At 41.9% G+C, this 12,785-nt stretch overlaps 1 protein-coding gene across 1 annotated transcript; it reads left to right on the top strand.

Annotated features, from left to right (window-relative positions):
* The first annotated feature begins 310 nt into the window (after positions 1-310).
* Positions 311-12,144, top strand: LOC139726905 (ubiquinone biosynthesis protein COQ9, mitochondrial-like). Its single transcript, XM_071637900.1, has 6 exons — positions 311-409; positions 7,911-8,262; positions 9,035-9,221; positions 9,894-10,049; positions 10,912-10,965; positions 12,049-12,144. The coding sequence occupies exons 1-6, from the start codon at positions 316-318 to the stop codon at positions 12,082-12,084; spliced, it is 879 nt and encodes a 292-aa protein (XP_071494001.1). The 5' UTR covers positions 311-315; the 3' UTR covers positions 12,085-12,144.
* Positions 12,145-12,785: the final 641 nt, after the last annotated feature.

Here is a 12,785-nt window from a genome sequence, read left to right as displayed (position 1 = left end):
AGGGATGTCCAGTTGTGTTACTTTACTGCTATTCCAAGACCATGAGAAATCTTTCTCACAATAATTACTAAATAATATGAACAACTTAAAACTGAAATAAAGGCTTCCATCAGTGTGACGATGCAAAATGCAACAGAGTGTCGTCTGCTAGCACTGATAATTCGCTGCTGCCTCATTTGTTTAAACATCAGGCAAGAACGGAGAGGAATCGCATGAGAGCAGCTAATTGTTACACAATACTAGTATTGTACTACGCCGTACAAATCACGTTCACTGGCTGTTGGTGTACTACGTGTACGTGTATGACGACCGCTGATGAAGAGAACGTGTAAAATGGCAAGCATTCTTGGCAAACGTGTTCTGTCGCTGATGTCCTGCAGATGTACCACCCTGACTGACTCAAGTCTTGGTAAGAAACATGAAACATAAATATCACTTATGGTAGCGTGAAATGAGCCCATGCCATGTGACCTGCCATTCTGTTGCAATATTCCACATAACGTTATGGGATTGCGACAGGCCGATAGGCCGCTCGAGGCTCTTCCGTTTCCATACGTTTTGTACATGTCTACTGTTGTAGCTAGAGACGTAGAGTACACAGCTAGTTTCTACAGCGAACCCGTTGCCGTAGAACGGAGCGGAGCATTCAGCAGGGATCGAATACACTCGGTATCACTCAAAAAATGTAGTGGAATCTGTGCTGACCATGTCCATACGTCGTAGAGCAGCTATTTACAACTTGGGGCCCAACAGTTACAGCTTTTACCCTACCCTATTAGTAATAGATATCCAGCCGCATCAAAACTCCTGCTATGGACTCCTGTCAGTCAATCATGATTTTAAGAAAAATGATGCTATTGCTATTATGTTTATGAATGAAGCCATGGCAATGTCAAGGCAGTGTGTGTGTGTGTAGAGACAGTGGACGCGCGAATTTTGTGCTCTCGTTTTTTGTCAGAAATTTCGGGTGACAGACCAGTTTTTAGTTAACACCTTCTGGAATTAGGACATATTAAACGTTTAGGAAATGTAAGATGAAGGTGGAAAAGTGTGTTTTACCAAGGAATTTGATATTTTGAGGAATAGTTTTCTGGCTATAGATCTAACTACCTACTACTTGCACAGCACAGGCTAACAGCCTACCACAGTACCAGAGCAAGAGCACGGAAGTGACGCACATGTTCACCACGGGAATCATGGATGGAATGCGCCTCAGTCAGAGCTGTGTTATAAAGAACCTACAGTACGGAGTATGAAACCGAGTAATGTTTTTATGTGGCAGCTGAACTCTAAAGACCGTCAGGATTTTTGAAGATACACTATCTGATCTTTTTTTTTTTTTTTTTGATTGAATTTGGATGAGATTGCTGCAGATATATCAGTTCGGGAAACCCACTCACAAGGGGGGCCCCTCCTTATAAGTAACCCGTCCCCCTTATAAGTAACCCCGTCCCCCTTATGAGTAACCCCCGGGGCACCCCTTATAAGGAGTCTCCACGCTTTTTTGCAATGCAACGCGAAAATGAAAGGACTGCGGCAATTCGCTTGATTATGTCCATAAAGCTTCACAAGTTTCCTAGTTACTCACGAAATTTGAGCAAAATCGGTTTGAGGCATCATATCTAAAATCATGGATTTAAATGCGATGTCAAACGACCCATGCGAATGCTGAAATGCGAGCGATTACTGGCGTGAGTGTCGCCAGGCGCGGCGGCGCGGCAATGCTTGAGTGCAGACGTGGCGACTGAGTACGAAAGTCTCCGTACTCAGTCGCCACGTCTGCACTCAAGCATTGCCGCGCCGCCGCGCCTGGCGACACTCACGCCAGTAATCGCTCGCATTTCAGCATTCGCATGGGTCGTTTGACATCGCATTTAAATCCATGATTTTAGATATGATGCCTCAAACCGATTTTGCTCAAATTTCGTGAGTAACTAGGAAACTTGTGAAGCTTTATGGACATAATCAAGCGAATTGCCGCAGTCCTTACATTTTCGCGTTGCATTGCAAAAAAGCGTGGAGACTCCTTATAAGGGGTGCCCCGGGGGTTACTTATAAGGGGGACGGGGTTACTTATAAGGGGGACGGGTTACTTATAAGGAGGGGCCCCCCCTTGTGAGTGGGTTTCCCGAACTGATATGACGGATACCTCAAGGTAGGATTGATTCAGCTCTTCTTTTATCATAAGCAGACATGGTATTTTACAGGAAAATGAGCAACAGCAAACTGACTTTGTTACCTGTATTACAGGTTTTGGCTGTGATAGTTGTCATCGTACACAGCCTCAATAGCATTCTACTTGATAAAAACTTGAGTGGAAAGGGCCATATCAAGCAACCAAAGGCTTGGCTTCTAGACCAAGGCTCAGTCACAGATACCAGTACCTATATCGAACGTCTACCAAGCATGGCCATACGCTTAGACGTAGTCAAACCTGGAGTGAAAAACTTCTACCTATCTACATCGAATGGTAGATCTGCAGACGGTAAATGCAAAATGTGTTTGATGGTACTGCTGCTCGTACTGGGTGGTGATATTGAGGTTAACCCTGGACCAGTGAAGTTCCCCTGTAAGATCTGTAGTAAACCAGTGGCTAAAAACCATCGAGCAGTGATGTGTGATAGCCCAGAATGTCAACAGTGGGTACATATTAAATGTGGAGGAATAACACCTGAGGAATACGAGGAATTGAAAAACAGCTGTCCAAGCAATAGGACAGTGTGGCATTGCAGTGTATGTGAAAACGTCAACCTGATGATGGCATCTTTTAGTAGTGCTCATTGATTCAATCCCTACTGATAACTCCTTTTCAGCGCTTTCAGGTTCCGAAGAAGAAATTGTGGATAACGAAGATGAGAGTGAAAGCCACAGCTCTTCTACGCCATCATACAATACCAAACAGTCGAGAAATAAAAGCCCATCTGAAAATAAACCAAAGTTCAGGAAGTTAAAGCTTCTGTTAGTGAATTGTCGAAGTATCAAGAGTAAGAGGAAGCAACGAGACCTGCTCGCCCTGCTTGAGCAAGAGGAACCTGACATAATATGTGGCACTGAATCACACCTGGACAGCGATCACTTCACAAGTGAAATTTTTCCACATACTCATGACTTCTTTAGGAAAGATCGGAACAAGTACGGAGGTGGGGTCTTCATTGGGGTGAAGAAGGACCTCCTGGCCATGCGGGAAGACAAGATGGATACTGACTGTGAAGCCATTTGGATAAAGATTGTCTTTGCTGGGAAGCAGCCTATGTACATTGGATCATTCTATCGACCAACCAATGATGATGCTGTGGCTCTTGTCAAACTAGATGAAGTGCTGAAGAAGCTAACTGGGAAGTCCTCCCTACCGAACATCATACTAGCTGGTGACTTCAACACGCCTCACATTGACTGGGAAAACAACACCATCATGAGTGGAGGCAACAAGCCACAGTATGGAACAAGGGTGAATCAAACACTCCTCAACTTAGCAAATGACAATATGCTGAGCCAGATGCAGCGTACTGCTACTCGTGGTGAAAACATACTAGATCTGGTATTTACTACCATACCGGACCAGATCAAGGGAATTGGTACTGTACCAGGAATGGCAGACCATGATGCAGTCTTGGTACAACTTGATACCACTGTTAAATATGCACGTAAAAAACCTCGTAAAGTATATCTTTACAAGAAAGGAGACATGGAAGGTTTTAGGCAGAGTATGGATAAGTTCAAAGACTCTTTTCTCCAGTCAAATCCAATGGAAAGAGAAGTGGAAGTGAACTGGGAAATGTTTAAGAAAGAACTCTTCAACCAGATGGACAAACATATACCACAGAAACGACTGTCATCATGGCAGGATTCTCCATGGATAAACACAACCATTAAGAGACAGATCAGAAAAAAGAAAAGATTATGGCAGAAGGCAAAACGCCATGGCACTGAGAGGAATTGGCAGGACTTCAAAGACATGCGGAAGAAGGTCAAGAGCAGCCTTAAGAGAGCATATGAGGGGTATGTTGGAGGAATCTTTGACAGAAACACAGAAGAAGCAGGAAAGAAGTTTTGGCATTTCATCAAAAGCCAGAGGAAAGATGTGGGAAGTATCCCGACTCTTCGGACAGATGAGGGACTGGCCACTGACAGCACAGCAAAAGCAGAGGCACTGAACAAACAATACCAGTCAGTGTTTACAAAGGAAGATGTAACCACAATACCAGACAAAGGACCTAGCCCTTACCCAGCAATGCCCAAGATTGAATTCACGACTGACGGCATAGAGAAGTTGCTTAGGTCACTAAATCCACAAAAAGCATGTGGACCGGATCTCATTCCCATTCGAGCCCTGAAGGAAGCAGCGAAGCATATTGCACCAGTGCTTCAAATGATTTTCACCCAGTCCTATGAGAGTGGTAGCCTACCATCAGATTGGCTATCAGCCAACATTGTTGCCATTTATAAAAAAGGTAACAGAAGTCTTCCATGCAACTACCGTCCTGTTTCCTTAACTTGTGTGACCACCAAACTCATGGAGCATGTAATCTTCCATGCCATCATGGAGCACATTGATGACCATGACATACTAGCCAAAAACCAGCACGGGTTTCGTAAGAAGCACTCAACAGAGTCTCAACTCATCACCACCTTAGAGGAGATTAGTAGATCCTTTGACAACAAGGATCAGACCGACGTACTGATATTAGACTTCTCGAAAGCATTTGACTCAGTGGCCCACCAACGTCTTCTGACAAAGCTATCATTCTATGGTATAGGTGACCACACCCAAGCATGGATCAAGACATGGCTCACTACTAGGACGCAGAGAGTGGTCGTGGATGGGGAGGCTTCACCATCTGTCCATGTTGACTCAGGAGTGCCTCAGGGCACGGTCCTTGGACCGCTGATGTTTCTCTTGTTCATCAATGACATCGGGGACAAAATCAACTCAACCATCAAACTGTTTGCGGATGATTGTCTAGTATTTCGCACAATATCATCCACAGATGACACTCTCAAGCTCCAGGACGACTTGAATACCCTCCTTGAGTGGTCCAATGTCTGGCAGATGAAACTCAATGCGGAGAAATGCTACTCAATGAGAATCCACAGAGGGAAACAGCCCACCACTCACACTTATACCATGGGGGATGAGGATATTGCCTCTGTTTCAACCCTAACTTATCTTGGGATTGAACTCCATGAGAAGTTAAGCTGGAAACCTCACATTGAAGCTGTAGCATCTAAAGCTGGGAAAACCCTTGGATTCTTGCGGAGAAACCTTGGAAAATGTTCTACCGACATCAAGAAATTAGCCTACGTAACCCTAGTACGATCACAGTTAGAGTATGCATCAACAGTATGGGACCCCTACAAGCAAAACCAAATAGACCTGCTGGAGAAAATTCAAAGGAGAGCTGTTCGCTTTGTATGTGGGAATTACCAGAGAGAGGCCAGTGTCACGGCTATGAGGGAAAGTATCTGTCTCCCTACCCTAGAAGACAGAAGAAAGCAAGCTCGACTCACCACCTTCTACAAAGCAATAAACAACCAAATTGCAGTACCTATACCACATTACCTCAAACAGAGACAAAGAACAACACGAAGCAGCCAACATCAACGTTTTATGAGAACCGGCTCTACCTTGGATGCCTACAAATACAGTTTTTTCCCAAGGACAATCAGAGACTGGGATAGGCTTCCTCAACACATCATTGAACTGCCCTCTGTTGAGCAGTTCAAGAGAGCCACAGAAGCCAATTAAGCATGGCAGAGATTTTTTACTTGCACAAGCACAAAGCACAAATGGCATCCACTGTCTGAAGCACCACACCACAAACCCTCATCCAGTTGCTGAACAGGCTTTGATGAGAAGCACCATAGAAGTAGAAGTAGAAGTGGCAATGACAGTGTGCTACAACGAATGGCTTACCAGCTCGGGAATGTCTGGAAGTCGTCTTCTTCTTCTTCTGGTTCTGGGTGATAAAATTGACTTTCCAGAAGAAGGTTACGATTTTATTTTTAAATACTTCACAACATACAACTCAGATTTAGTTACACTTTTCTACATATTTCTGGATGGGATTGACAGAGACTCCAACCCCAAGCACCTTCTGATCTGGAGATTCTCCTGCCTGAAACCCCTAGAAAACGGGAGACTCCAACTTGATGTGCGCGAAGCGCATAATCACGAGCACGAAGTTCCTTGCGGCCGGGGTCCAGGGCCCGTTTTGGTACTGGAAGCTCTTATGATTAGGGTTCTTGATGCTCTCTCGTGCTATCTAAGGCTTATTTTTCAACAAACGAAGACAAAAAGTAAGAAATCATTTCAAATGGGAGACACAGAGCCAGGGCAGGAGAAATTAATTCTCAAGCGGGAGAACAGGAGATTTTGTAAAAATGGGCTTTTGGCGGGAGATCTCCGTCGAAAGCGGGAGAGTTGGAGTCTCTGGATTGACTTGTTATAAGCTGTATCATTTTGTGAAGTTTCATTTCTTACTAGATAAACAGGCGAAATTTACCCAACATTATGTTAGCATTCAAAATGACTCCTCCGCTCAGATTGCTCAAAAAGACAGCTTGGCATCAAATGCAACTACCGTTAGTGCACCAGTTTTCAACAGGACCCAGATTTCGACACCCAGCAGATAATTCTTATAAAATTTTATACTCAATACAAACGTCTGACTTCAGCAATCAACCAAGTTATCAATCACATTTCTAGTCTTATATAAACACCGTTTGTCACTTGTCATCATAATCCGACGGTAGAATATTTAGAGGAAAGCAACACAGTGTCAGCAGAAATGTAAATGTCATCCATTTTTAGGGGTTCAAAACAATATGACGCATTTTGTATACATCGCCGTAAAATTAAATTCACCCGTGCCGGTTATCTTGCTTTAGTATCAGTTTGTTTGCTAAATCTTGATCTTTGATTTCATAATCGTCTTTAGTAATTTCATGGCTGAATTCGTGATAAATGAGCAAACTTGTAGAAAGAGTTGGCTTTGAGAATGTGGCACCAGATTTCGACATTCCCATATCAAGACACGTTATAGAGGAAACAACAAGTTCTTGAGCCGGTATGATTGCTAGTTTGCGTCCACAATGCAGTGTACGCGTACTGTACGCGCCATGTGATTTCTGTGTGATGCGCGCTGTGATTGTGTCAAAAAATGATGCTGGGTGTCGAAATCTGATGCCAGCGACGGCGTGACGGAAATCGCTTAAAAATTGAACGCGAGTGCATTCAAATGGGAATTCGTTTAAGGAATATTATTATTGGCCTTTGTAGCTCAACTTCATATCGAAATTCCGAGGTAAAACGGTGCAGTATTGATGGTAAACAAGGAAATGTGCTAAAGTGTCGAAAACCGGTACCCTTACTGTAGATTAAAAGGCATGAATGCACCTATGGAATTCTAGTTTTGAGCATCGCCATAGAAAAAAGACGACTGTTTCAATAAATATATCCAGCTAGAATTCCATCTCTTGAACCTTCTTGATTGTTCGCAACAATTTCATACACCATGCCACTCATACAGTGTACTGCATTGATATGCTTGCTCTCTCACACATGTACACACACACACACACACACACACACACACACACACACAACCACAATACTTGCATGAGTTATGCAGGAAATGAGTACACCATACAGGCAGTATATTTTGCAGTATTTATATGTATATTTTTGTGAAGTTACCAGTCAAGACCAAATCAACAACTTTCAAAAATGTTGCTCCTGTGAAACAAATGACCTTCAGTGTATTTGGTTTCAAGGACAAGGTGGGAAATTACTTAACTAGTAGTAGTAGATTGGAGTGTACCATGAACTAGAGTAAGTTGTGCTCATACACCCTCCTATTTGTCAATCGTAAAACTTTCCATTCTTTGTTTTCATCCTCAATATCATCAAGGTGTACAAAGTAGGTTATTGTCGTCAACGCTGAGGAGCAGACAGTCTGGGACTAGCGACCACTCGTCTTCCTCATCTTCGGAAGGAGACACCCAGTCAGCGGAGGATGAACCCACTGTGGATGACATCAAGAGGATCGTCCTCAACACGGCGCTGGAGTTTGTGCCTGTCCATGGCTGGACCGTCAAGTCACTGGCTGAGGGGGCGAAGCATGAGGGCTACCCTGGTGTGGCCCACGGCATGTTCCCCAGGGGCGGGGGTGACCTCATGCACCACTTTGTGAAGGAGTGCAATGCTCAGCTGGCAGAGCAGTTAGCAAAGGAGAGCAGCCAAGAAGTAGAAGGAGGAGAGAGGTGTGCCTATACCAACAAATCATCATTTGAGAAACCAGAAGGATAATTGATGCTGCAGATTGTATTTGATTTGCACCCTTATGCTTTTCAACAAATCATACCATGTCCTTTCAGGGTTTCCCAGGTGTAGTTTCTTCTATACTGCCAAGGCAAATCTAAAAGTTTGCAATCAGGGCCCCAGTTCATAAAGAAAGTAGATTAGGATAGCAACTCATACTGGAATGGCAATTGTCATAGTAACGACAAGAATCTAGCTTCCTGATTGGCTGTTACTATTGGAAGTTGCCTTTCCAGCAAGAGTTACTGTCCTACATCTTTTATGAAATGGGGCCCTGATGGAATTATTCATTTTTATAGGTGTATGTAGAATATGTTTTTTCATGCAAATTAATGATAACATGATATGAGAAGTAGAACAGCTATCTCATGTTCTTGTTTACCATATCACCCTCTTAGGGTTGTTGTTATTGTTGTTGGTTTGTTTTTAGGTTTAATCTGGGTATTGAAAGTGTCCAAAGTATCTGTATAGTATGCTACTAATATAGTACGGTATATGCAGTTAAGAAAATATGATTGATTGTATTGGAACATACTCATGTACACAATAAGGATTAGGAATATTATTACTCTACATTCATTAGCGAGGTAAATCAAGGTGAAGAGAATATTCAAATATTGCAGGAAAAATGCTAATGTGGATGTTAGCTATTTGTTAATGTGCATGATTGTATTTGTAACAAAGTAGCAACTCTCCTCTCCTTTCTGTGCATAGGAAGAGGACTACAGCTTTCATTCGCGATGCCCTAGAGGCGCGTCTACGCATGATCACCCCTTACCATGAGACATGGCCAGAAGCGATGGTACTCACAGCTCGACCAGAAAATATCACAGAACACTTTGCCAACCTGGCTGATTTGATGGACACGATATGGTTCTACGCTGGAGACAAATCAGCTGATGTAAGCCTTGCAATAAATCTAAACACACTGTGATCTCCTGTATTTCATTGCATGATGTGTGTTATGTTTTTACAGGATCCTCCCTCAAATGGCAGTAACTGTAATAGTGGAAATTATCAGTATATGGAACTTTTTGTGCAGTTTGGGCAACTTGAAACTTGCACGAAAAATAGAAGCACCCAAATTCGTAATGCGGACCAGTTTCCTTTTTCTGTAGTATATGCTGTCAAATCCCGTAACTGTTGAAGTAGAAGTAGAAGTAGACGAGGTAGCTATGTAATTGCCATTGGTGCTGACACGTGAATGGTTGAAATTTTTTTCATCCCATAAATGATCTCTTTACACTGAACACTTGCACTTCGTATGTTCAGGACTAGTGGATTTTTCTTGTGGTATATGTGTGTATGAATGTGAGTAGATAGTAATATGCAATAGGCAAGTTTGTTTCAATACTTCATTTACATGTAGATCATTTGCAATCATGTGATGAAGCATCTGTCCCATTCGATGATCCAGCTTATGTAATCAATGCCAAATGTGGACGAATGCCAAATGGTTGGCACTCGGAGGCATCCAGATGTGAATTGCACATGTTATATACGTACAGTGTTGTATGGCAGTAGTGACAGTGGTGCTTACGAAATCTTGTGCTTGCTTGCCTCACGTTACTAGTTCAACTGGTACACCAAACGAGTGACGCTTGCGGCTGTGTACAAGAGTTCCGAGTTGTGTCTCATTCAGGATAAATCTCCCGACTTTGAAGACACCTGGACCTTCCTGGACAACAGGCTGGCTGATTTCACCAGATTAGCAAAAGCCAGAGGAGAGGTAGGGATTGCATCCAATCATAATTTTGTGTGTGTTTGTGTGTGTGTGTTTATTTGTTTTTTATTTTTTGTTATTCTTAGATTGAGTTTATTTTTTTGTTTGATCAAGTTAGTTTCTCTGAATTTACAGACAATGATACATGCCAGCCTGGAACACTTATCTATTGGTTTGTTTTTGTTTTTTTGTTCTAGTTTAACGACATTGTATACGTAAACATTGTTCAGGCTTCAGTGAGTGAGTGAGATCAGAGTGCAAGAGTGCACTTGTGAAATAAAAAACAAAACAAAAACAGACCAAAACAAAAAGACACGAGGCATCACTGACTGACTTAAGAAATTTGGATGTCAGTACATATGATTTTACTGTTTGCTGGGGTGTGCATTCCCTGAAATAATAGTGAATAATTGAATTATGAAAAATCAAAGTTTATATTTTTCAGTTCAAAAGTTCATTTGGGCAAAGCAAGCATTAAGTCAGTCACTTGGGCAAAGCAGGCATTAAGTCAGTCATGATTTCTGATACTCTCATCAAAGTGTTGGTGTCTTGTCAATATCTTAGCAGTATGTTTGATTCAGTTATGTCTATGTCTTGTCAGATATCCAGTGTATGCAAATCTGTAAGGTACCAAATGTGGTGGTTGTGGAATAATGTAATTAATGGAGAAAAACATGTGTCCATGTCACATACATGCTGGGATCAGAGGTAATATTTTCACATTGTTTTTTAGTTTGTGAATAGCAGCCAATTTGTGAATTTTGAGAAAATAAATACTTTGTGACATGTATGGTATATGCATAAAATGGTAACTTTTGTGTATCTGTTATTTTTAAGAAGTTCTGATTGTATTCATCCTCCCTCACAGATGGAGACTGCTGGTGCAGCTTTCAAGGATTTCATGTCAGCAGCAGTTATCACAGTGAGTTCATGTGCTAGTATGCTTATCTCATTCATCATATCAGTCTTGGGAACTGGACCATGAGGGAGGCTTCTACTCATGAGCACTCCTGCCCTCCTCATGAGTACCTCTGCTGGTTCCCCCCCCCCCCCCCCCCCCCCATCACACACACACACAGCTGCAGATTAGTGCAGTTTTTATATTTTTCCCCTCTTTATCTATGGCTTCTTTCTGCTAGACACATGTAGGGTTGCAACTGATTGACACATTGCCCTTCATAAATGTAAGTAAGCACTGAACTAATCGGTGGTCTTAGAGTAGCCATGAAAAAAAAAAAAATCAGGGACATACATGCTTGTGTAGGATTCAAACATACGACCTCCTGATCTCCAGACAGGCGTCATCTCCACTAGACCATGGAGCTTCCGCTGGTTCTAAATCTTTAGACCATGCAGTGGGTACTGCATATTCAATCAAATATTTTTATTTATTTATTTATTTATTTTATAATAGTTACTGCTACTGAAAAACACTGATTAATTTGATGCTCATTTACGTTGATGTAGGGCATTTTGTCAATCAGTTGCAATAAATAACTTGACGCAAGAATATTTTTAATTTCAATAAATAAGCTGTATAGTATGCTTTAGAGTGCAGGTAAATACACTGCACAAGATTAATCAATGAAGAATACTTGTTTTAAGGCAACATATGTTGGTATACTGTGTCTGTTTAAAAAACAACTGAGTAAATTTACACTCATCAGTTCACACATTCAAAAGATTTACGTACACGATTACTACAATTCGCATGTGTATGTCAATTTCTGTATGTGTTTACTGGTATGATTTAGCATATCTATGTGCATCCAGAAAGTACTGTAAAGCGAGAAATGTTCGCGGCATGAAATTTTTGTGAATTGCCACTGGCATTCAATGCCTATAGTGTAGACAAGAACTTTCGCATGCATTTCAATTTCGAGAATCTTTACCCTTGCGAAATTTGCAAGATTAGAAATGCACACAAACATTTCTAGTTTTAAAGTTACTCAATTTGACTCGAATATTAGATTTGTTGTGATTTTGTGCATCTTCTTTTCGACAGGCGAGAAATGTGGCAGGACTGAATGTGAGAAACTGAACACGTGGAAGTTTGTATTCCAAACATGATGACAATAATTATGAGAATTCCCAAGGAGAGGAGCTAGTAAGAGTAGATGTCTACGCATCAAGGAACTGTTTTGCAAAGCAGCTGTGAAGAGTGCGTGGTTCCCTGGAAACCCCTGCATCGAATGTGGATTCAGTTTGTATTCAACTCCCAGCCTACTACCTAGAGCAGACATTACACTACGATGAATGGTACTGTAGATGGGGATGATTAGGTCTGAGGTGCTGGATGGATAAGCGTAGCCCAAGTTTTGTGTCACAAGTGATTGATATAATGACTTTGTCTCCTGCAAGACAGGGTGCTACATATAAGCACCTGTTTGATTGCCTGGGGCAACTGAAAATCAAAGTCGGGCTCGTGTTTTGGAACAATGAGAAAATAAATGCTTGCCCAAATTGGACAAGGAAAAAGTTTTGAAGCCATCTTTTCTCACTTTTCCCCTCTTCAAACCCATGAAGTCAGTCATACAGAAGCCCAAAGATAATGGCTGTTTAGTGATGCAACGCATTTTAATTTCATTTCAGCTAACTTTCCAACACTGACGTGAAGAAGCCCCAGTGCAATGCAACACCAAAACTCGATCGAACCAAGCTTGTTTGAATATTCCAGTGTTTTTGATGTGTTAATCAACTTGTGTTGCTTATTCAAATGATTGTGTTTTATCAATCCCTTGA

This window comes from Diadema antillarum, unplaced genomic scaffold (genome assembly GCF_040938485.1).
Source record: "Diadema antillarum isolate AM-2024a unplaced genomic scaffold, OU_Dant_1.0 scf00000017, whole genome shotgun sequence".
Taxonomy (NCBI): Eukaryota; Metazoa; Echinodermata; class Echinoidea; order Diadematoida; family Diadematidae; genus Diadema; species Diadema antillarum.
This window is presented reverse-complemented; position numbering and strand designations above follow the sequence as displayed.